The 24,138-nt window shown below is 51.1% G+C and overlaps 3 protein-coding genes across 3 annotated transcripts; 1 reads left to right on the top strand and 2 right to left on the bottom strand.

Annotated features, from left to right (window-relative positions):
• The first annotated feature begins 4,175 nt into the window (after positions 1 to 4,175).
• Positions 4,176 to 9,719, top strand: LOC122366560. The gene is made up of 6 exons (XM_043338945.1): positions 4,176 to 4,407; positions 5,503 to 5,692; positions 6,185 to 6,326; positions 6,611 to 6,791; positions 7,944 to 8,092; positions 8,697 to 9,719. The coding sequence occupies exons 1-6, from the start codon at positions 4,183 to 4,185 to the stop codon at positions 8,785 to 8,787; spliced, it is 978 nt and encodes a 325-aa protein (XP_043194880.1). The 5' UTR covers positions 4,176 to 4,182; the 3' UTR covers positions 8,788 to 9,719.
• Positions 9,720 to 10,644: 925 nt separating this feature from the next.
• LOC122366570 (low density lipoprotein receptor adapter protein 1-like) lies at positions 10,645 to 11,184 on the bottom strand. Its single transcript, XM_043338968.1, has one exon. It carries the CDS (start codon positions 11,182 to 11,184, stop codon positions 10,645 to 10,647), a length of 540 nt encoding a protein of 179 aa, XP_043194903.1.
• A 1,850-nt stretch (positions 11,185 to 13,034) lies between these two features.
• Positions 13,035 to 23,271, bottom strand: LOC122366559. Its single transcript, XM_043338944.1, has 5 exons — positions 23,008 to 23,271; positions 20,928 to 21,069; positions 20,114 to 20,263; positions 19,071 to 19,184; positions 13,035 to 13,865 (listed from the first exon to the last, which is right to left on the bottom strand). Exons 1-5 carry the CDS (start codon positions 23,039 to 23,041, stop codon positions 13,406 to 13,408), a joined length of 900 nt encoding a protein of 299 aa, XP_043194879.1. The 5' UTR covers positions 23,042 to 23,271; the 3' UTR covers positions 13,035 to 13,405.
• Positions 23,272 to 24,138: the final 867 nt, after the last annotated feature.

Genomic DNA, 24,138 nt, shown 5'->3' with positions numbered 1-24,138 from the left:
TGATGGATCTTTTTTAGGGTTAAGGGATTGATGGGGGCATGATTTGCCGAAGACGGGAGTACTGGGAGATACGGGATTTAATGATGTGGCGTGAAAATCAGCAACTCCGTCGCGGAAACATATGATTATTTTCGGTGAGAAGCAAAAGAGACCTCTGGTAGGGCAGCAAGAGAGAGTCGTGGGGTATACCCATTATGTTGTTTTCCAGCAATGAGGTTATCTCGTCGTTGTTCAATGTGCCGATATTTTTATGCGAGTTATGATCGGTGATCGTCACGTAATTTAGCCGTCACAATAACGTTTCAGTCGTAAGTCGTGTCAGGTAATTGCTGATGAGCCTCGCCATCTCGATCAAGTTACTACCTGTTTGATTTTCTGTTCCTTTTCCGCCGTTTCTCCTGTGCATACAACCGTCGCCCGTCCGTTTCAGGGTGGCTGGTAGTTCCGGCACTGGCCGCCGCACGGCGCCACGGTCGCTCGTCGGCCGGCTCCGGCGGCACGGGGTTCTCCTGTCCCCAATGTGGCCGCCAGTTTCGATGGAAGTCGAACCTCTCGCGGCACCTGCGACTCGAGTGCGGCGTCGAGCGCAAGTTCCAGTGCCGCCACTGTCAGTACCGGTTCGTGCACAAGCACCATTTGGAGAGTCACGTGAACAAGCGACACGGCGAGGGCGCTCCTGCGGTGCTGGACAGCGATGTGGCCCAGTTGGCGGAGATGCTAGGAGAGTGAGGGATGAAGGTGTAAGAGGGGCTAATGAGACGGGCTGGGGATTTGCTGATGACACGAGGATGATTTCTGGGAGTGGGATAGTGCATTATTGAAGAGTGAACAGTGTATTGTTTACGTATGCGAGAGCCGCTTGGATGTTGTGTGTTTTACTCAATGGTTAGTGATGAAAGTGTGTTCATCAAATCTCCAGTAGTTGCCTCCGAGTATGACTTGGAGGCGTTTTGTAGCAATATCGCGTTTATAAATGTGAGACTGCACGCTGTACGGACGCCCTTCTAAAGGTGGCTAGATTATCCGGAAAGTTTTGAAGTGTAACTACAAACCTTTGACCTTTAGTTTTCTCTCGATGCTACTGCTTTGTTTTCGCAGCGTTCGATGATTTACCGACTCAAAGTCAGAAAATCTCGTTCTCATCACTTCTCCGAGTCAGAAAGTTACTTTCATCGAGTCAGAAACTCGATAGAACGACTTTTTAACAAAGTGAGAACTGCAATGAACATAGGTACAATGCTTCCTGTGACACGTCTAGCTATTCCCATGACCCCGTGCTAGCGCATAATGAATTGCCACAATCAGCTACTGCGAATGATCGACAGCTGCCGCCATCTTCATTTGACTTTTTATGAATTGGCTTTGTGTCACAGTCCAGTCTGTCTTGTTTGTCAAGCTCACAACCATGTTTATGAATAGTTCGCTACCGTTTAAACTTCCTGTTTCCGTATTGTGCCGTATATAGGTAATAGGTATTCTGAATATGCTGTCAGGTAGGGTGCCTAACGCAAAGGTCATTACGCAAGTGTCAGTTAAACAAAGAGCAGCGCTCGAATACCTTGAAAACGTCGGCATGTGCATTGTGCACCCACTATGTTGTGCCAAATTTAGCCAAAGCTACTGTCATGTCACACCCATAAAATGTGCCAAATATTTTGTCATGAAATGTGCAATTACGTTTTGCGTGCATTGTTAGCGACTCAGTTGTGATGAACTGATTGATTTTGATATTTTCAGTTGGATAATGTTAGGTATGTTATTGTTCTGTTGTGATTTGCATTTTGCTCACATTTAAATTGTTTATTCAATTGCTGAAGGCTTATATCTATATTTTTGTTGCGTAATTTACCTTGCGCATTGTGCAATAGTTATGCATATCTTTCAGGTAATTAACGACGTTCCATGTTTTCGTTGCGCGATCATGTTTGCTGGTTAAAGGGACCCTCCCACCTTCAAAAAAGTTAATGAATTGGCAAGAAAGTGATGTCGCTAGGTTCAGAAAGAGCGAAAACCAATATCTACCAAATTTCATCGAAAAATATTCACCGGTTTTCAAGATATTAGACTTTTGCTTATGTTTACTTTTTGGGATCTCCGCTGTTCCTAGCGACTTTATTTAAAAGTGCGGCATTTGTTGCGCGCAACGCAGCATATACCACCGCGTGCTACAAAACGTTTTAGTCAAACATTTAAAAATCGTTAGATATCTGCGCTGACGTCTACACATTCAGAGGGGTATACCTATGCATTAGCCCCTCTGAATCAAAATGCTGCAATTTTGAAATTCAATATTTCCGATTTAAGGCATTTCTCGATGTTGTGAGTGCCGAAACTGGTAATTGTGAGCTAGGGACCCCATTTTGGCTATCTCAACTTAAATCTAAGGGTCCCTTTAATGCGGTTGCACTTATATTTACACACAGTCCAATTCAGCGTTCATTGTGTACAAATTAATCCTTATCTGTAACTGAGTCGACATCCGATGATCAGCAGCAAGTATTTCAACCTGGTATGTACGAGCTGCTGCTATCTGTGATTGTCTGACGCCACTGGCGTCAATGTTCTGTGATTGCGCTAGTCCATGGGACGTTATACATAATATACATGTGCATGTCACAACAATTGTGAATTGAACGTAGGGATCTGAGTTCCGACTGAACTTGACTGGGGTATAGTTCACTGGGAGTATGTGGCCATCTTAAACGCCTGATGGAGCGTGTATGATCTACGTCTTATTGATGTCTACGTCTACGCTCTGCAGGCCGTTCTACATGCATTCACCCTTGACCCAGTTCCTGATGTAGCGCGCCTTTCCGCGTCTGTCTGTCCATCCTCCCACGAGCCCCCCCCCCCCCCACCGTCACTCACACTCGTCCCGTCATGCCATGTGAACACTCCGTCACGGGGTCCGTCACGGGGCCCCGATCGACAGTCTGGGGAGTTGCCCGGCGCCGCACCGCCAAACAGTGCCGCGGCGGAAGGGCGGGCGGTAGGGTGCAGTGGGTTGGGGTGAACGGTCGGTGGCGGCCTAGTGACGGTGCAAGAGACAGGGGGCGGGTCACAAGAAACGAGCAGTGAGGCGCAAAGTTGGCGAGTCGACAAACGGTGGCAGTGCAGATGTAAAGTGTAGACTGTAGATTGGTCACTACCTACATAGTGAAAGATAGTCGCACTTGAGGGTGGTGAGACCAATATTCTTACAGATAGGTGAGACGAAATATGTCACTATAAAGAAAGTGAGATCTTCAATTGGCCGTATACCGTAGTGTCGTACTGTGCTACTGTGCTGTGTTCCACTGCCGTACCGTCTCCAGAACTGCCTTACCAGCTGCAGCCGGCACCAGTGTCATCCATCCTCGGCTAGTATCCGGAGGACGCCTGAAGCCGTGCCGGAGGACGCCTGAAGCCGTGCCGGAGGACGCCGGTCTCTGCGGAGTCGTCGCACAAGCTCCATAGCTCGGTAAGATGCCTATTGCCTGGTTCCATTCCAACGAAAGAAAGCAATTATCATCCACCGACCTTGGCTAGTCCTAAATATTGTCATCGGGGCTTTAGGGCAATCTTTCTGCAGTGTTCGTTGTGTGCCCGTGGTAATGCTGTATAACGTATAGGGGTTGTTATAAATAAAATATGCTGTTTTGTCTGTAACTGAGCCCAGTGACATTTTGTATTGGCTGGGTCAGCTGGGTCAGCACTCAGCTAGTCACGCACCGGGATCTTTACGCGGTTATCGATTCTACCAGCATGTGAGTGGTGACATTTCCAAATGTCAGTCGGTACTGCGATGTGCCATCACTTGTGTTCGTGGTATTCAGTGGATCCTGGACGTCACATTAATTACCGTCAATAATTAATGACGAAATGACGTCAGCATGGAGTGTCTGTGACGATGGATTTCCGCTACGATTAGTCGGTGTGACACTCGTAAAGCCGAAGGTAGGTAGGTATGTGGCTGAAAACTCTGACGATCTCCGATGCTTCTAAGAATGCTTCCCTTCCCCTGTTTTCATAATGTTAACCCCCGATGCCCTGTAAATACCTATTACGACGCTTGGCGATCTTTGTAATTTGACAGATGTACCGCCAAAAGAGCACATCCGACGTGGCACCACGTGATAACCCTGTCGACGATAGCCGCTATTTCAACTCATCCCCCTCCCTTCCCGCAGCCCGGCCTCTCCGATGGGGTCTGGGAGCAGCCGTACCGCCCGGGCCGCCACCGCCCGAGTCACTACCGCCCGTGTCACCACCGCCCGTGTCACCACCGCCCGTATAACCACCGCCCGGCCGGCCGCCGACCGCGCCCCCGGTGCCAGCGTCGACCTAACCCAGCCGCGCTCGGCGCGAGTCCGGTTCGCTACCGATGAGGCGGCGCTGGAGGAGGAGATACCCGACTGCGAGCTGGGCGTGAGTGGGGCTGGGAGGAGCTCAGAAATAATTTGAGATAGGTAAAATAAATGGTCAGTGGTTCCGTTGAATGGTGATTACGGAGCGAGCGAAGCGAGCGGAGTCTTACGTAGAATAACGGAAATTTCTGAGTATGAGCGGCCGGCCGGCCGTGCGGACGCTTTTGCGAAGCTTATATCTCAGCAACCACTTGACCGATTTACATGCGGTAATTTTTGTAGGGTAGCTTCATTCCTTCTACCAAGTATTGGACTATTCCCGATGCATGTGGGTGACCCCTTATGCACGTGCCACGTGCAAAACGAAGAGGTGTCACTTTTGTAATTGTTGCAATATCTCGGTAACTACTTGGCCGATTGCGCTGAAAGTTGGCATGTAGGTAGGCACCCACTAGGCACTGCATATCCATGTGCCAGAGTTGGGGTGCTGCTGCACGTGCGCACGTGCAGGGGTCGTTTACAGATCTCGAGCACGGCTGGACCGATGGCGCTCAAATTTGGTACACAGTTAGGGACCAGTTAGTAGGGTGCCGTGCACAAGTCAGTTGGGACCCATTTTGCACGTGCGCACGTGCAGGGTGCCGCTCCCAGATCTCGAGAACGGCTGGGCCGATTGTGCTCAAATTTGGCACATTGCTAGAAACCGGTCAGTAGGGTGCCGTGCACAAGTCAGTTGGAGGTACCCCCTCGAAATTTCGCACGTGCAAGACTCACCCCCTCGCTCGCTCCGTTAGTCGCCCCAAAAGGCGCTATACTGGTTATAGTTATCGTCTGTTGTCTGATGTCGTTTCGTGACATGTTCGAAGACTGGAAGTGCAAAGCCGGAAATGTATTGGGGAGGGGCGTTCGGTTTGACCGATTACGTAGGAAACGATTGGTGTTAAATTTATCTTCAAATAAGTCCCATTCATGCACGAGAAAGCCGAGTGCGGAATCAAAACATAATGCGGCTGATGATCGAAATCTTTCTCTTACACTATCGTCTCACATAAATACTAAGTAGGCCGACTCATCTGCAACTTAATTCAGCTTCTTTTCCCTCCCATCTTCTTCACCTTCCTATATCAATGTGCGACATCTTTCCCGCTACTTACAGGAGTCCCTGGACGGCTCGGACGCCGACCGACTGTTCTCCGAGCTGCGGGCGGCCTCAGCAGTCCCCTCCGCCCGCGAGGACAGCGGCCTGGGTCTCCTGGATGCCGCCTACAGCCACGTGATCACAGAGGCGTCGCCGGCGGAGCGGGTGGCTCAGGTGGAGCGCGACTTCGTGCCTCCGCTCAACCTCGGTACGGAAGGGGGTGGGCAGTAAGTGGGCCTGCAGGTAGACTGTGTTTGGACTAACGAACAGGGATAGGCATGTGGGAGGTAGATAAATATGCAGTTTTAATGCGTTTGATGATGTAATAGTTAACACTGGAGGGACTCTCTGTAAACGTCATGACGCTATGACGTTAAAGTTAGACGCTAGATGATAGTTTTTATTCACTCGCTCGCTCGCTCGCTCACTCGCTCACTCACTCACTCACTCACTCACTCACTCACTCACTCACTCACTCACTCACTCACTCGCTCGCTCACTCACTCACTCACTCACTCACTCACTCACCCATTCATTCATTCATTCATTAATTCACTCACTCACTCACTCACTCACTCACTCACTCACTCACTCACTCACTCACTCATTCATTCACTCACTCACCTACTCCCTCACCCACTCACTCTCTCACTCGCTTTAGTATCTCCCTCTCACTCCCTGTCGTGTTCGTGTTCCCCAGAGCTGGAGGTGGTGGGCCGCGCGGTGCCCCGCCTCCTCTCCGGCTACCAGAAGAACCGCCGCGAGGAACAGCAGGTGCTGCAGTCGCTCAGGGAGGAGGGTCTCATCGCCACACCGGCTGAGAGGGCCTCCAGTGGTGTCAGGTGAGGGCAGCTGCAGTCTTCAGCCGGTGGCAAGAAGCGGGGTTCTTAGGGCGAGGTCAGAGTACATGCTCTCCCAACCGGGATTTGGGAGAAGGTAGAAGTGGAATGTTTGAGAGGGTCTGATTGGCGCCTTCCTATTTGAGAAGCGGCATTGCGAACTGTGATTTTCCTTCATCCGTGTCTTTGAGGTGTTTTGTTGGCGGCAGTAGCCAGTAGGACATAATTCATGAACAGTTTACCTTGCTAACAGTCCCTCCCTTGCTCCTCTCCCTCCCATCGTTCAGTTTCGAGATCGTCTCGGCGTCGTCGGCGGTGTCGCTGTCGGGATCGACGCGGTGCGTGTCGGCGGCCCCGGCCACCCGACTGCCGTCGGCCACCCTGGATCGTCTGGAGGCGCGTCGCCATCGACACCGGCGCACTATGGAGCCCGAGACCGACCAGCTGGCCAAACAGCGACGGCGCAGGGTTAGTAGGGGAACACACGCAACTGGCGCACTACTTGGAGCCCGAGACCGACCAGCTGGCCAAACAGCGACGGCGCAGGGCTAGTAGAGGGGGAAGGACACGGCACCGGCGCACTATGGAGCCGGAGACCGACCAGCTGGCCAAACAGCGCCGGCGCAGGGTTAGTGAGGGATACGGAACTGACGCACTATGGGGGCCGGAGACCGATCAGCTGGCCAAACAGCGCCGGCGCAGGGTTAGTAGGGAGACACACGCAACTGGCGCACTTTGGATCCGGAGACCGATCAGCTGGCCAAAGAACGCCGGCACAGGGTTAGTAGGGGTCACACGCAACCGGCGCACTATGGGGCCGGAGACCGATCAGCTGGCCAAAGAACGCCGGCAGAGGGGAGTTGGGTGCACGCGCCTTTGCATGACGAGTTGGGGGGGGGGGGGGACGGATGGGGTGCGTGCTCGTTCCAAAGGGTGTGGGTGGAAATGGGACGAATATGAGTTATTCATTGCCGCCGTGTCGGGGCTCGGGAGTCGTCGAAAGGGCGTGTCATGCCAGGACGTAGCACGCATACACACGTGCAAAGAGTCATATTGCTGGGTGTATTGATTATCAAGTACCTCGTTATGACTGATTCACTACTCGTGACCCAGTTTGAACTAGCTGAATGTGCAAAGAAGTGTTAACGATTAATGCTGGCGAATCCGTCCATGTTTATACGCACGTAGTTTGTACAAGGTTTACCATGATACCTTTTCTTTCATTACGTCCGCACCGCATGCATGATGCAACACAGTCTATGACGTTCTCCGCTGGGCGCTGTCGGCGGTATCCGTCTGTCTGTTCATTTGTCCTGTGCCGGACACCGTCCATCTGTATGGTCGTTTGGCTATAACATTGCGTTTCTGCCTGGGTGATGGATCCCCTATAACGGCTGAATTTTGTTGTCTATGACTGCAATACCGTCAGTCTTTTCAGTTTTCCTGCGTTTACCGTTGTATCGATCGACTATTCAATATTAAGTATTCATGTCCATTGTGAAATACTGCTCACCCTTCTATCCGTCCACCGTTGTGCCACTGCTCGCCTTTTGACCTGTCCATTGCCTCACTACTGTCTATCCACCCGTCCACCGCTGTAACCACCGCGTCCCCCTCCAGGCCGCCGAGGAGGAGAAGGTGCGGAAGCTGCTGCTGAGGAAGCAGCAGGTGGAGCAGGGTCAGCAGCAGGTGGAGGAGCTCCACCAGCAGCTCTCCATCGAGCGGGAGGCCTCGCTGGAGCGGCGAGTCGGATCGGCCATGGACAAAAGGCGAGTCCGACTGTCCATGATACCCGGGTTAGTCGATTGACTGGAAACAGGATGTCCGGCAGAGTAAAGTTATCGCTTCAGCAGCGTATCATAAGCGACAGAACTCTGGAATGACGTTTCGGCTACCAGTTTGCGAATCATGCTGACTAATGACAGTGCTTTCCGTGCGAATACTTCACTGTTTCGTTTTATCCAATGCTCATATAATACTGTAGTTAAGACTCGATTAACATTGTATTGAAGGACCCTGGTGCTTTTCATATTCCCCTTTAATATCAATATTTATTCATCTGCAAGATTCATCACCATTCAGGGCATTCCCAGCATCGATAAGCCTGAGGTAACATTTTACTATGATATATGATTTCAAGCTTTTACGACTAGACATTTCAACTCAAGGTACGTTTTTCGGCTACTAGTCGTTTATTGTTTCCGTTTCGAATTTTCTAATTTTCGAATTTTCATGTTTCTTGACAACGACCTCGATGCGAAGGTCGAAAATTCGGAACGAAAACAATAAACGACTAGGTAGTAGCCGAAAAACGTACCTTGAATTAAACGTATAACCCAACTCCCACTCTAACACTCTGTGTCCGTATTACAGGCAGCGCCACCTGAACGAGCTGCGGCAGCGTCTGCGAGAGAAACACGACCGGGTGAAACAGGCGCCGCTGCGACGGGCGCAGGTCACCTAGTCTTAGGTCAGGAAAAGGGGCGGGATGGGAAGGTCTGCCGCTGAGACGGGCGCAGGTCACCTAGTCTTAGGTCAGGAAAAGGGGCGGGATGGGTAGGTCTGCCGCTGAGACGGGCGCAGGTCACCTAGTCTTAGGTCAGGAAATGGGGCGGGATGGCCGTAGGTCTGCGGCTGCGGCGGGTGCGGGTCACCTAGTCTTAGGTCAGGCAATGGGGCGGGATGGGTCGATCTGCGGCTGCGACGAGTGTAGACCGCATGGCGTTGAACACTGGTGACGGAGTAGAGCCGAGGAGAGGCTGGCACCTCTGCGACGTAATTACACGGGTCATATGACGTCGACCACTGCTGGAGTGTGGAGAGACCCCTGAGTCAAGCACGAAACCGGAAGGGCAGAAGGTTTAAGGACACGATCTTTTGCGGGATTTGGCAGTGCCGAATGGGGTTAATTGTTATTCAGTACGGCATGAGGACAGGAGGGACGAAGACGGTGCAAGGGGAAGGAGGACGACAGGAAGGAAGACACTGTCTGCAAGGAAGTCATGTGACAGGCCACTCTTTAATACTGAAACTATTTATTTTATTTGATATGATGACCAAGCTGTGTTTAACGACGGTAAATTTTTATTGTTACTGCTTCCCTTGCTAGTCAATGACAGTCGCTTGTGTGTTTGTGTTACTCACTTCTTCATTTGTGTTTGAGTCATCTATTTACTTTTGACTCCATACAATTTCATGGCATTGGGTAAAACACATCTAACTTTAATATGATCTCTCATTTAGATCTTGCGTAGTGCTTTGGTATGTGCTCGAAGATTACGCAGGTACATGCATTGTTTTCAGAGACTTTTCATATCGACCATGACGTCGCTAATCGTGACTAACAAATTTGTGATGAATGACAATAATAAAATATCTGATGAAACGACCTCTAAACTATTCCTCTGTGCTAGTCCGGAGACCGGAGATAGGCATTCCCAAAACCTTGTACCGCTACAACAACTCAAACGGCCGGCGATCACGTAATAGAGCCCAGCGTGACCTGACCCTGTGTCAGATACTGTCCGATCACGACAACGGACCATTTAAATCAAAACCCTTCAACACGGACTGAAGTTCCACTTCATTACATCCATTTCGCATGCGGTCTGTAACCCAAAGTCACGACACGTGGTTGACAACTGGAAAGGGATGGGAAGCTCTATAGATTTGCTTTAACAGTTCCACTTCGTGCAATTCAGAAAAGTGAAAACAGTGGCTACGTAAGCTTATGAAAAGAAACGCTGGTGCCTGTGGCAGGGAATGACGTTTTTATGTAGATTGTGATGTGTTTTATTTTTCACGGTGCCAGTCCATGCTGACTGCTAATGGCGCTGCCGCTGCATACCTAACCTATGTAGGTTCCGGACCTGGCCTTAGTTTTAATTGCTGGATTTAGTTTCTAGTTTAGTTTCTAGTTCTAGTTAGTTTAGTTTCTACAGCTAGGCCATCAAAGTCCCCGATGAAAACAGCGATTCATTCGTGCTCAAATACTAAATCGGGCCAACCGGTGGTAACGGAGCTCACATTTTAGCCAGAAACGCCACATGGACAGACTGTGTAAGTGTTATGTCGCTCGTATTATACACTCATTTATGCTACGATTAGTTCATCGTCTCAGTCCAGTTAATTGATAACCATCAATATTTCAAACAATTATCCAGAATCACAGAGGCAGCTATCCAGTTGCTCAGGATCAGGTGTTGAAGACGGCGCCCGAACAGTCTTGCAGCTTACGTTTACGGTTAATCCGTCTGGTATAGCAACAGGCGTTATCTTCTTTATTTTCTTTTCGTCACTCTATGGGTTTTTGACTGCCGTCTCAGGCCTCGGACTCCAGTTCCATCCTTCTTCCTCCCATTTCGGCTTCAATCTGTTCAGGAGTGCGCAGATCCACGGCAAACCGGGTCGTCTTCCCGGCCGGCTCTCGTTCGCTGTACGCCGCAAACGCCGCCGCCAGTGCGCACGTGAGGCGACGAGCCTCATCACGGCTCTGACAGGCGAACACGTGGCACACGAACGGACCACGTGCCGCGCGCTCCGGCACCACGATCGTGGCGAACAGGGTGCGGTGGACCATGTCCTGAACGCCGTACGAGATTCGCTCGATGGGGAACCGGCCAGGGCTGGAGGCTGGAGGCGTCGCCGTCTTCCCCCCGCCGCTGCTGTCGCCTGCAAGACTGATGCCTCCTGCTGACACCATGAGTCTTAGGGGCGGCAGGCGGCCTGCCGCACGCGCCGCAGCCACTGCAGAGTCGACGGGGCCGCGTGTGTGACGAATCCCCCACATGTGGTCGGTGAGCTGACAGCCCAGGTACTGGACAGAGAACGTCTGTGGCAGAGGCACCGTGGTAGACGACATGGCTGGGATGGAGGCTCGGAGGGCGCTCTGATGTCCTCCGAGAGATAGTTGGCTGGTTGAGTTTGGTGCGCCCGGGGCAGTTCCTCTTCAGTGGTTGTTTTGGCCCAGAGTAGTCGGAACTCCTGATCAGACCCAGGACGACGGTCGAAATCGTAGGATGGAGCTCTTTTACGAAATGTTGCTGCTAGATAAACTTGACCTCGGGAAAGTCTTCGTCATCAACACGCATATTTCTCCGACACACAACAGCACTTCTCTCCCTTCCCGGCTGGATAGTCTATGAGGAACGTCCCAGTAGACAGGTCACGACTCAAGTCGCCAACACGAGCCCTCCTACTCACTTCGCATCACACTCGCCAGCGCGGCGGCACTGCTCCTTTCACTCCAGCCGGCAGTCCGTGTTTCGTACCGTCACATCGTTGTCTCTGCCACTGCTAACAGGAGTCTACCACTTTCGTCCACCACTGCTAGTTGCCACTGTCGCCGCTGTCACTGCCGTCGTTGTTGCATCTACCGTTGCCGCTGCCGTCTGCCAGTTTTATGCAACAAACGCTGCTGCGCCGTCACTGTCGCGACTTTATCCACTGCCGCCTAACCGTCTTCTCCCTTTACCAGTGCCACCACCACTGCAGTACTCACTCCTGCCGCAGCCGCCACTGACAACACCACACCGCCGCCACCACTATACTGCCGCCGGCGGTGGGTGGCACCCCTGGCCGCGGGGCGTTTCCCTTGCCACCGTTTCCGGCGGCCCAGCTGATCGGCCGACCTCGCAGGGTGGGACCCACCACTCGGCCTTTGTCGAGACCGTTACACCGGCTGACCGGCCGCCCCCCTCCCCGCCCCTCCCCTCGGGTGATTATCCCCTCTCAACGGCAGCTTACAATGCACGGTGAGGTGTAAGAAAGTGTGGCACGCGGTGAAACGGCGGACGTGGATGACGTGCTCGAAAGTCGAAACTGTTGTTGGAGGGAATGCGGATTGGTGTTCACTTATCTGGCTGGGGGCGCTGAGCTACTCTGTTTCCCGTAGCCGAATCATTTTTTAACATAACTCCACGATATCGGACTATAAGACACATAATTTCTTATGCCATTTTCGGGGGCCGTGCCAACTGGAATCGTAAATAAATATTTTTTCAGATTAATTCAGACTAATGGACGTCAAGTCATTAAATCTGTCATTGCTAGTAAGTAGTAAGTATAGCTCCGCCCTTGCCGAGCCCTGGTATTAAATTAAGACAAACGTTTACCGCAGTGGCGTCTCAGGATAATGAATACATATATAATCTATTTCAAGAGTGGGTATCTATATTTCTAAAGTACAATACCTATACGCATGTATTTATACTCGTATTTACCGCGTCAATGCCGCACACGTATTATCTCATCTCTCTCCGTGTGATCCTGCTGCAGCTTGTTCACACGCTCCCAGATCTCCCTCCACCGTTAGCGGGTGCGCCGGGGACCTTCGGGGACATCCACCAATCACACCCTCCGATCACACGTCAGCTGGGTGGGAGCGGCAGCCGGCAGTGGTCGCCATGATCCTCCCACAACTCCCCCCCCCCCCCCAAAAAAAAATGCCGCCCACTGCCGCGCCGCTGCGATTGTCACCTGGTCCCGACGGCAGCTTTGGCTCTCTGACGGTGGTGGCAAGGTGCTTAGCCGTGTGGATTAGGGAGCGGGGATTAGGGGAGCGGCTGCAGCGCCGTCTGATCCCGGTAGGATCAGCCGTGAGCCGCTGCTATACGGTTGCTGGATGACCACGTGGGTGGATAAGCTGACCCAGATGCTTAGATGCGGAACGGGTACGGTGACAAACCGGCTCAAGTTTATTTTAATGCTAGGTTTGTTTCTGTTTTTTTCTTTTATTTATGCATTTCCTTTTCGTCATCGTCGTCATCATCATCATCATCATCATCATCATCATCATCATCATCATCATCATCATCATCATCATCATCATCATCATCATCATCATAATGTCGATGGCGGTTGGTGGCAGTGAAAATGGGTGGTGATACATGGACAATGGACATCAGTCACTGAGAGACGGCATCGTTAAGCGTTGGCTGCATGATGGTCTACCAGATTTTGTCTAATGCCGTTTCATTTTGTGAGCAGACAAATAAAATAGTAGCCACGATTTCACAAACAAGTTCAGATAGCTTCCATTTTACACGCATTAACGATGGTCAATACACACAGTCAGGTCATGGTCACGCCCGAATCTGTCCCCCATCCCCATCGCCCGCACCCACCACAACCTTCACCGCTGTGACCTGAGTAGCATGTTCACCCATCGATCGTCTGATCAGATCCACGTACTGCACCTCCTCCTCCTCCTCCCCCTTCCCCGTCCCGGGCCTGTCGAAACTCTGACCAAACGTCTCCAGCTGGCCGTTATGAACGCTGAACAGCTGCTCGGCCAGGATAGCCGTGTTCTTATCATCACGTTCTCTGGCAGCATCTTCAGCTTCGCCATCTCTCCGTTCGTTGTCGTCGGCAGCGGCGGGTGCCATGTTGAAGTTGACGTCGCGGAAGAACTGCGAGTTGCTGGCGGCGTAGAGGTAGCCCTGGGTGGCGCAGTCGAACTCGGGGGTACGGGTCACGCAGGTCAGCAGGCGCTGGTCAAACACCTGACCCACGTTGCAGAAGAAGCTGGCCGCCAGAGTTACCCTGAGAACACGGGAGTGGGCGGGGTCAGGGTCGATAACGAGAAAAGGCAGCAGCTAGAACTACCAGATGAAGATCAGAAATGCGTCACAAATGTCGAGATCGGGGTTGATCGGGGCACCGGGACACGGTAAAGTTGCAGTGGTCCCGCTTTCAGGGGCATTGGATGGGCACTTGATTTGACAGTTGTGTATGTTTGATGTCGATCGATTATTGTATGGCATGAAGGACTTGGCACGTCACACAACACATTTGATGGGCCGGTGGTTCGAATGTACGTCTATCTGTGTGAAAATCTAGCTGAAAAGCTCTTAGGCGTGCCGTTTACGTGGGAAATTCTATACAAAGCCTGTCTTTAATTGAAAACTTCGATGACCGTTTAATGCAGTGTGCCTATGTATTTACGATAAAACCATGGTGGTATGTGAACATTTTTCAATCAATCAAGAAAGGAGCCTTTCCAGTTCTCAGACCCACCCATGGGCCATATGAAAAGGTAGTTCTGTAATTCTTTCGCAAAATCAGAGAAAGTCAGCCGGATGGAATGCCCCAGAGCGTTATCCGTTGCTGAATCATTGCAAGTACCGTAAATCACCATTGGGTCTGACCATTTTGGCAAACGGTGGTGGCTGGTGAACTTATTTGCTCATCAAATAGTTTGCATCTTATAATTACGAGTTACGACCGTCCCTCCCTCTAAACAGCCCAGCCCAGCCCACATCTTCCTTGACCTTGGCTAATGCCGATTGCCGACGGACCGTCTGAACTCTGAAGCCCGCCTCCCGTCTCCCGTCCCCATCGGCGGCCGGCCGTCTCATCCCCCGCTCTTTCTGTCCGTGCGACTCGCATTTCCCACCCTCTGCCCCCCTCCCCCGCCCCATCCCTGTCTCCGGGCGGTCGGGCGAAGCTTCTCGTCACCGTCTCGACCAATCAGCGTTCAGCAGACACGCAGGCGCGGCGCTCCCAAATTGCAGAGCGGCGGGGAAATGCGCGCGGAAACCGTCGAAACCGTGAGGCAGTCAGTCACGTGCTAGCCTGCGGCGAGAATGGCTGTGTTGTGGACGATGTGATTGCGTCGTGTGTTAGCGGGACTCTACCTACTGTTTTTGGCGGAAGTGAACGAATAACGAGGCAGGACGCAGGTAGTGACAGTGATAGAACTCACGGTGCCACCGTTTTGGAGTGTGCGATAAAAGCGTGAGAACGTGATCGTATACAGTGTGAATTTTTGCGCGTCGTGCTTGATATTTTTCGGCGAACCGACCCGACAAGCACATTCAGCTCATGAGCTTGCGTTAGCGAATGTGGATGCTGGCGCCTGGCGGGCTTACATGGGTGACGCGAAAGCCCCCGCCGTCTCGGCCCGCCAGCGAGTGTCGAAGCTGACCCGCTAGACGTCAGGCCCGGCCGAGACCTCTGTTCTCACCCGTGGTTCTCACTGACCACTGACCAGAGGACGGAGGTCAACGCTGAACCAGGACAAGGAGAGAGGACGGAGGACGCCTCGGCCTCATGATGGTGACGTACCCCTAGGAGCCAAACATAACATGTGCCGAGATGTCACCGAGCTGTCAGTGTTGGTGTGTTGACAGGCTTGCCCTTTTTGAGTCCGCAATTGTGCTTCCTCGTCTACCGATATTTTTCCTTTTTTATTATTATTTTACCTAACCTGTTTTATAATAAACTGGATTTCGCCAACGAAAAGTCGTAACTTACATATTACGTAATGATATAAATTATGATTTGAACGGCATGATTTGAATTTTGAACGGCACATCTCGGCACATGTTTGATGAACGGAGACAATGTGTGGTGCATGTGTTGGGTGCATGGTATGTTGATGTAGCATCTTTGCAAACAGTCTATGCTGTTGTTGATCGTTGCGGTTGGCCGCCCGGCCAAGGGACGGTCAATGGCCGCTACGGCGCTAGGTCTACTACAGCGGTCACTATTGGGAGCCGTCTTTCACATTCACACTGGCGACACATCCCATCTTCCTTGCATCCAGTAGGTATCTTGCTGGCTGCTGCCCAAAGTAGCATCTGACCTGACCTCTGGTGACCTCACCAGATCCACTGGCGGTCGCAGCCGCTAGCAAAAGGGGGGGCCAAAGTCACACTCGCGGGACATAACATTTATCCGTCACCGGGGGGGGGGGGGGGTGATCGGCTAATTTTTTACGTCCACGAGGCGCCGCACAGTTGGCATTACTTATGCTTCATCCATCTCATTCTTGCGTGAAATCTTTGAGCTCAATTTAAGGCAAAATCACCAGTTCCATTTACCGTCTCACGGTGTGCCCACCGGTCGGGCCGCTGCACCGTCCATGACGACGGATCGGTGTAGCATAGGTATACTGGAAGGTCAGGCACGCGGATTCATGACCTTACCACTATAAAACAATTCGGAAAAGTACAGATACATCTTGCTAAAAAGTACAGATACCTCTTGCTTTGAACATTGAACAAGCATGTGAAACCCAGAGAGCATTTTTAGACTTATGACATTTACCCATATAGGTACCTAGTTGTGTGGCGGCGGGAGAGAGTAGGTACACCGGCCTCTGGAGACCCCCACAGGTTCCGAGCTTTCAGAATTGGCATCTGAGGGCCGCGCGCGACTCCTGCGGGGCTTCGCAACGGCTCTGTTGGGGCTCACTCAACCTGCCTAGTCCTACTGCTAAAAAGACTGGCCCTGAGCCCTAAGGACTTCATCAGTCTCTGCCAGCCCCAGGACCCACACCGGCTCATGGGGTCCCGACCTCGAAATTGAGGGAATCAGCGCGGGACCATCAGGACGTAAAGCAATCTCGATCAGGACCAACGTAAGGCTGTGCCGGAGACTGCGTGAGCCCTCTGATCTTCAGAAACCCACCCATGTATGTTTTCATGTAGAGGCCAGTTTAGGGCCCTCAGAGACCAGTACAGGGCCTGCAAACTACAAAGGCCAGTAGTTTGAGACCATCAGAGACCGAGTTGGGCTCTCAGAGGCTAATTTAGGGCCCTCAGAGACCAGTACAGGGCCTGCAAACTACAAAGGCCAGTAGTTTGAGACCATCAGAGACCGAGTTGGGCTCTCAGAGGCTAATGTGGGTCCTTACTCATTACAGGCCAGCATGGGCCGTCAGAGGTCAGCGTGGGGCCCTAAAAGACCGGCATGAGCCGTCGTTGGACCCCAGAGGTCAGCAGAGGGCCCTCAAAGGCCAAGATGGGCCCTCCTCAGAGGCCAATGCAGACCCTTAGAGGCCGGCATCGGGTCTTCAGCAGCCAGTGCGGGGCCCTTATTGGCACCTAAAGGTTCGTCTTGGGACACCAGAGACAGAAATAAGGCCACCAGAGACCGGTGTGAGACCCTCAGACGCCGGTTGGGACCCCTGAGGCCGGTTAGGGGCCCTCATAGGCCAGATGTGGGGCCTCAGAGGTTGATGTAGGCTCTTAGCGGTCAACGTGGGCGCTTGACCGCCACTGAAGTTCCCTCAGAGGTCAGTGTAGGACGTTCAAAGACCGGTGTGGGAGCTATATTAATAGCTGGGCGTGGGTTTTTTTTTAGCCTCGTGACGATCGAATAATTGCCAGGGCCCCATACACCTATATGGGGGCCCATTGGCTGTTTGAGGGGGGGGGGGGCAAATGATATGATGGCCCCCTTTATTGACCTTTGGGGGCATGGCCCTGATGCCCCCCCCCCCCGCCCCCGCGACCGCCACTGTGTACACATTACACACATGCCTCTGAGATTACATACTAGCTCATGCAAACTCTATGCAGCAGGCGCGGATACAAGGGGGGGGGGCCATGGGGGCCATGGCCCCCCCCCCTTGGCCGATTTTTTTTCAAAAATAAAATAAAAAGTTAAAAAGTTAAAAAGCTGAAAAGGGGGCCTCCTGAAAATAAAGTGGCCGAAATCCGATGAGTTTTTTTTTAACCTACCCACTTAGTTATTTCTTAGAAGACTAGCTGAGAAGACTTCTTTGTTAGAAGATTGGTAAAGCTTTTCATAACTTGGAGGTCTCTTATACTCGCAGAGATGACCACTTTTACAGGGCCTCCTAACCTGCACAGAGGGCCTCCAAGCCTGCACAGATGTTGAGATGTTGCCTGAACAGCTAGATAAGCTCAATAGACGCAGTTTTTTTTTGGGGGGGGGGGCCAACAAGTGGGAAGATGGGGCCTCCAACAGGTGGGATTATGGGGGGGCCTCCTGGTTTCTAATGGCCCCTCCCTTGGAGATTTTCTGGATCCGCCCCTGCTATGCAGGGCCCGGAGGTCCCACGCTAATCCTTAAGAAACCAAGCCGGCATACGGCGTCACCACCGGGCTTCTGAGGTGCACAGCACCAACCCATGAGGTCTTACTTTAGTGTCTTGGAGCCAATCTCCTTTAGCAGGGCCCACCCGCCACTGCCGAAGAGGGTCTCATGCCAGCCATTGCTGAATGCTGGGCCTACGAGAGCCTCAAGTAAACCCACGCTGATATTCCATATAAGATCCGGCCATACTCGTGAACCGGTGCCAGCGACGCTGACCGCCTGACCGCCAAATTGACAGAATGCGAAACATGAGCCCACTCATGAGTGAAATTTACGTCCTTTGATGGCGCAAGAAAGAAAATGAAACATACGAAAAGCTTTTCTAGGACTTTTGTTCGATCTGAAAGGTGGGGCCAAAAGATAGTATGGCCCCACCTTTCAGCACCAAAGGGGGGCCATGGCCCCCGTGCCCCCCCCCCCTGCGACCGCCAGTGACCAGATCACGTGACCTGGCTTGAACCCCCGTTTATCTTACCGTATTACGGTTATTACCTGGCCTTAGCGACCTCATTTTATCGCGGCTATAACCTCTGACTTTTGTCATCCTCACTTTATTCCGGCTAGTATGACATCTGATCTGCACTGACCTCTGACCTATGTTGACCTCTGACCTCTGGTGATTCTGACCTCCGTTGACCTCACCTGATGACGGACGCTCTGCGTACGGCGGAGGGCACGACTACTGGTTATGACCTCCGGCGACCTCTGACCTCTGTTGACCTCACCTGATGACGGAGGTGCGGCGGAGGGCACGGCTATGACCTCCGTTGGCCTCTAGCGACCTCTGACCTCTGTTGACCTCACCTGATGACGGAGGCGCGGCGCACGGCGGAGGGCACGTCTATGATCTCTGGTGACCTCACATGACCTCTGGTGACCTCTGACCTCTGTTGACCTCACCTGATGACGGAGGCGCGTCGTACGGCGGAGGGCACGGCCACGGGCTGACACACGTGATACACGCGGCAGTCGTTACTGATATCCGTGTAGTAGCCGTACGGTAGGCCCTCGCAGCTGAAACGGGAACCGGCGACATAGCTCAGCTTATTGGGCTGGGATAGAGGGTGGTGTTGTTACACTGTGGCCTGTGGGTGCATCTTTATAGTTATAATGATGCACATAAATTAACATGAAAACATCACACCCAAATTTTAAATGGTGGAAACGGTATGACATCATACCTTACAGCTCATGCACGAGTTCTCTACGTGATTACTAGGAGCTGTGTCGGGCTGAATCTTTTGGATGGCTGATGGGTTCGGTAGTGTTAAGTTAAAAATCCACGTCCAAGGTAATGCACAACTGCTGGCTGCATCTAAATGAACACCAAGGCAGTGCAAGGGGAATCTGACTTACCCATAAATACCATGCGTGATGCTATACTGGGAATGTTTTTTAATCTGCAGCTGCGTACCATGAATTCATTCCCGCTGACTCGTTTTAGGCTATTCCTTCACGCCATTATGGCCATAGTCGGGCTCACAATAAGTGGCGGTGTTGACACAGTATGCGACACCTGCATTTTTGGCGACACCGGGCCATGTTATCCCCAGATTCGGGCGAAGGCCGAGCTGGAGTATCCTCTCAGGTAGCTGGCAGGGCGGCAGCGTAATAACACCTCTCTATTCCAGCCCAAACGCCTGACGGGTGAAGGTTGTGGTAAGATAGGTAGTTACGTACGTTTCAATCCGACTTATTGCGTCTAATTAGGCCTCGAGTCATCTCAGCATACCTTTCTTTCAATCCCACTACTCGCTCACTCCATCTCTGTGACTTTGCTTGCTATCTCTGCTCACCAACGCACCAGCTGTCATTGGACAGCTTAGCGCCATGAATGCCCAGTTTTCATCTACCGCGTCCATGTTAATTTTCCTTTTACCCGTCCCTCACCTTGCCTGAAGGTACCCACCTTACCTTATCTAAAAACATCCACCTGTTCTCACCTGAACGTCTCCTCCACCTGTTGGAGGACCTCTCGGGCTCCAGCCGCCAGTCCCAGCGGCTCGCTGGAGGTCACCAGGGTGGGACTCTCGATTGCCGACCCGTCCAGGCGGATCCAGGCGCCCTGCAGTCCCTGCTCCTTTCTGTAACGCCTGCCAATGGAAGCCGCGAACACCGTAAATGGGAGGTAGTACGGTGAGCTTAACACCTTCTCGGGACCGCAAAGTGTGTTCGATCGCGAGTTGCTGGCGATTTTTAACCGATCATAGCATGAGGTACGATTGACGGATGTAGCGATTTAAGTTGTTTAGTTGTTTTGAACAAGCTGACTGAGGCATGAGCTGTTATGATTGAATATGAGGAAAGATTCGAGGTGCTGGTCCACTCCCGAAATCTCGCGGTAAGCGTTGCAGCAGTGTTTGTGCACCGTTACAGGACACGTCGGCTTGCTTTAGTCGTGTTAGCTTGTCTGGAAGCCGCCGATTAGTGATGTTGGGTTGTAAAAAAATAAACACCCAGGTAACTTTTCATCTCATCCAGCCTCAATGACAGTGTTTAAAATGAGCAAAAATTTGCTGGATTAGTTTGACCAGCTGTATGAAGGGATATGACCGACTACATGATCGCCTTACAAATTGGTGGTCGGTATTTGATAAAGTCCTCCTAGGCATATTTTTGAGTGAACAAATGATTAAATAATGTCTCTCAAAGCGACGTAAAGCGTTGATGTGCTTAACAGATACCGTATCTCTAAAATTCTTAGCTGAATATTTGCGCTAAGGAGGCTCTCCAAAGTCGGTCCCCCACTCCACTTACTTGATGAACTGCTCCAGCGTCTCTCCCGGCTCCAGCTGACCCCTGACGAAGAAGTCGGTGTCGACCACGAAGTTACCTCGCAGCTGGAACTGGAACTGGTCTCTGAGACCCAGCACGGCCGGGGTGCGGAAGACCGCCAGCACTGTCGGAGACATGCGACAGGTCAGCTTTTGGAGGTCGGGCCAAGCGGATGGGCGAATTGGTGGACTGGTGGTATGGAGACAGACTCAGAGATAATGCGCCCTATGAACGCGCATTCAGTTTTCACTATTTGATGTCATTGATAATGTGTGAAAATTTGGCAATGTCATAAGCATTCCTTTTGAAACATATTCGGTGTGACAGGTCGACCCGTACCAGGCCAGACCAGAACCGCCACAGAAACAATATAGCGAAAACTTCCAATTAGCACCTGAAACAACATATGAATGATCCTAAAGTTACCGATAAGACGGCTCCGATGTTCCGCACAATTCGTTTAGCCAGTTTGATGCAAAGTTTTGTTGTGAACCAGTGCACTTTATGAGTTGCTCGAAGCTTTTAAATAACGAAATGATCTGCACGGAACGCGAATATTTACTCACGAGTCGTGAGTATATTTGTAAAATTGGTTAAAGCTTTTATGAGGCCAGCGATATCGTGCGAAATCATCAGCAACATAACAGCAACATCTAATGAGAGACCAATGAACCGTTTACCACAACACCGCTTATAGTCTGATCAACTGGATACGATAGCCGATATACCGTTCGGAAATATTTAGCCGCCAGACAGGAGGCCAAATATCGCCCAGTAAAAGAACAGTGTGATTTACTTATGTAACGAATGACTCATTGCAATAAACCGTAAAGAGCAGCCTGATCAAACCTGATCAACCGCCAGTGTTGGGTAAACAAGGCACCGTTTAGAAGTTAATCGTCAAACTATGAGCATATTTTTTTCCATGGATAATTTGTGTGCTCTGTGGACGAATTACCGTGCATTATTTTGTTGGTGAAGCTGGTCATTCAGATAGTTAATTCGTTGGGTTTTCTTTCTGTCGTTTTCTTTCCGTACCTACTCAGCTATTGCCAGTTGACCTTTGGACTGGTTCTGCTTCTGCAGCGTTCTTTGATCCGAGTCCCGCACAAGGTCACGGACAGACTCCGTCTCTGCTCAGTCCCGGTTGGACTTAACCCAGAAACCTGCAGCTCACCCGGCCCGGTCACAGCTCGGTTGGCTGCTGAGCTCGTTTGTGAACGAACTCCTCAATCCGGCTCCGGCCCGGATGCCGGGTAACACAGCTGATCCGGAGCTGGTAGAGAGCGAGAGTGCACGGACGGACTGCAGGGTCACTGAGCCGGAAGGTCACTTACTCGTAATGCTCGGTTAGAGAGTTAATTGAGTGCTCGGTCAGCAGAGCTCATTGACTGCTCGGTCATAGTTTATTGAGTGTTCTGTCAGAATTGTGGAGTGTTCAGTAAGGAAATTCATCTAGTTTTCGTTCGGAAGTTTTATTGAGTGTGCACTTCAGATTTATTGAATGCAAGGAGTATGAGTAAGCTAGAGAGCTACAATGTAATGCTCGGCCAGAGTCCATTTGGTAGGCCCGGTTAAGAAGTTTGTTGAGTAGTCGGTTAGCTATTCATTTTTTTTCAGAGCTCATTGGTTGTGGGTTCGGGCATATGTTCACTTGAGTGCTCGTGTAGCAGGTTTTATTATATGTTCGACTTAAGTTTTATGAAGTGATCGGTAATAACTTTTTGCGTGGTTATTTACAGAGTTGATTGAGTGCAGAGTGTTCGACTAGAGATAATTTACCGCTTAGTCTGGGATTCCTCTGGCCTGGAAGGTCATAAAGTGCAAAGGACCGGTAGATTATGAAGTTTCTTGCGAGTTCAGTGAGTCATCGGACGGAAGGTCGCTGAGAGTTTGATCGGAAGGCAATAAGAGCAGCTGTCATTTGTTGTACTGGGTGCAATATGTGACACAATTCCTTGTGAGTCTGAAGCACGTGTAGAGCTAGAAGAGACACACACCATGAGTGCCAGTAAGTACATGTGTCAGTATTCAAATCGAAGCAGTTGCCAGTCATAATTACCAGTGAGCAGGGCTGCCGCAGCGGTCAGCTCCATGGCTGTCTCTCTCGCCGTTATATCAGCACTGGTAGGTCGGGTCGTCTACTTCCGGAGGAAGATGGGAGTACCTCGCCGGTCCAGCCGGGCTCCTCGGCGGTCGTTGGAGGTGCCGCCGCAGTTCGCAGGACACCGCGCTGATAGCCTCTGAGGCCAATCCAAGCGCCGCCCCAGCTCCGGAGCGGTCGGCTCTGCCCCCGGACACCGCTGGACACCAACTGACCGGTCCCGGTAGCCGAGTGGCTCCTCCGCTGCCACTGGACCTGCCATCGTCCCGCCCGACAGACCGCAGACTGCAACCGGGCTCCCATTTTTCGGCGGGATGGTATGCCCATTGGTGGATCGTAGTAACACCGATTTAAACTGTTGTCCCATAGACCTCTGTATACCGAGGTCTATGGGACATAGGTCTATGGGACTACCGAGGTATACAGAGGTCTATGATTGTCCTTTTTCGTTTTTAGAACTTTGACGTAGCAGCCTTTACAGCTTCCTTTTCCGTTAACATGATTGAAAAAAGTTGGATAATACTTCTATAAAGCTGTTATCACATCGTAAAATAAATAAAATGGATTAACACATGTAAAATACTAAGCTGCGTCCAACACCTTTTCATGCTTGTGATTTCTTTGCAAACGTAGACGCTCTTACAGCTTACTTTTACATGTTAAACCACGCCCCGCAGAATCTGCCCCCTCCCGTTTTTCGCCAATAACTTCTAAACGCGTTACGCCAGCGACGTCAAACTTTCAGTACCTTTTCATACATCAATTTGACACGGTCCCTGAAAATTTGAGCGAAATCCGTCGGATTTTTTTTTTGTTGAGATATTGACGTTTTAGTGACGTCATGTTCGCCATTTTCGCCTCAAAAACGGCAAAATTTCAAACGCCGCTAACATCTTCATTTTTAAAGGAATCAAGACGTAACAAAAAAGGATATACGTGATTCTACTTTGTCTATCAAATGGCTATCTCGGATTTTGAAAATTTTGGATTTTGGCCTAATTTTTCTTTCTTTCAAAAAAACTGACTTTTTTGGGAAAATAATTATAAAATCAAAAATTTTGAGTGTATCGAAAAAACCGGAATATATGT

This window comes from Amphibalanus amphitrite, unplaced genomic scaffold (genome assembly GCF_019059575.1).
Source record: "Amphibalanus amphitrite isolate SeventyFive unplaced genomic scaffold, NRLGWU_Aamphi_draft 000816F_arrow, whole genome shotgun sequence".
Classification (NCBI taxonomy): Eukaryota; Metazoa; Arthropoda; class Thecostraca; order Balanomorpha; family Balanidae; genus Amphibalanus; species Amphibalanus amphitrite.
Note: the sequence above shows the minus strand (reverse complement) of the source record. Positions and strands in the feature narration are given on the sequence as shown.

Excerpts from the sequence above, each read along its gene's own strand:
- LOC122366560 (XM_043338945.1), top strand. The coding sequence starts at position 4,183 with ATGGGGTCTGGGAGCAGCCGTACCGCCCGGGCCGCCACCGCCCGAGTC. Across the intron at positions 4,408-5,502 it reads TACCCGACTGCGAGCTGGGC|GAGTCCCTGGACGGCTCGGA; the intron begins GTGAGTGGGGCT and ends CGCTACTTACAG. Across the intron at positions 8,093-8,696 it reads GGATCGGCCATGGACAAAAG|GCAGCGCCACCTGAACGAGC; the intron begins GCGAGTCCGACT and ends TCCGTATTACAG.
- LOC122366570 (XM_043338968.1), bottom strand. The coding sequence starts at position 11,184 with ATGTCGTCTACCACGGTGCCTCTGCCACAGACGTTCTCTGTCCAGTAC.
- LOC122366559 (XM_043338944.1), bottom strand. The coding sequence starts at position 23,041 with ATGGAGCTGACCGCTGCGGCAGCCCTGCTCACTG. Across the intron at positions 20,264-20,927 it reads ACGCTGGAGCAGTTCATCAA|GCGTTACAGAAAGGAGCAGG; the intron begins GTAAGTGGAGTG and ends TTCCATTGGCAG. Across the intron at positions 13,866-19,070 it reads CGACGCGCCTCCGTCATCAG|GGTAACTCTGGCGGCCAGCT; the intron begins GTGAGGTCAACA and ends CCGTGTTCTCAG.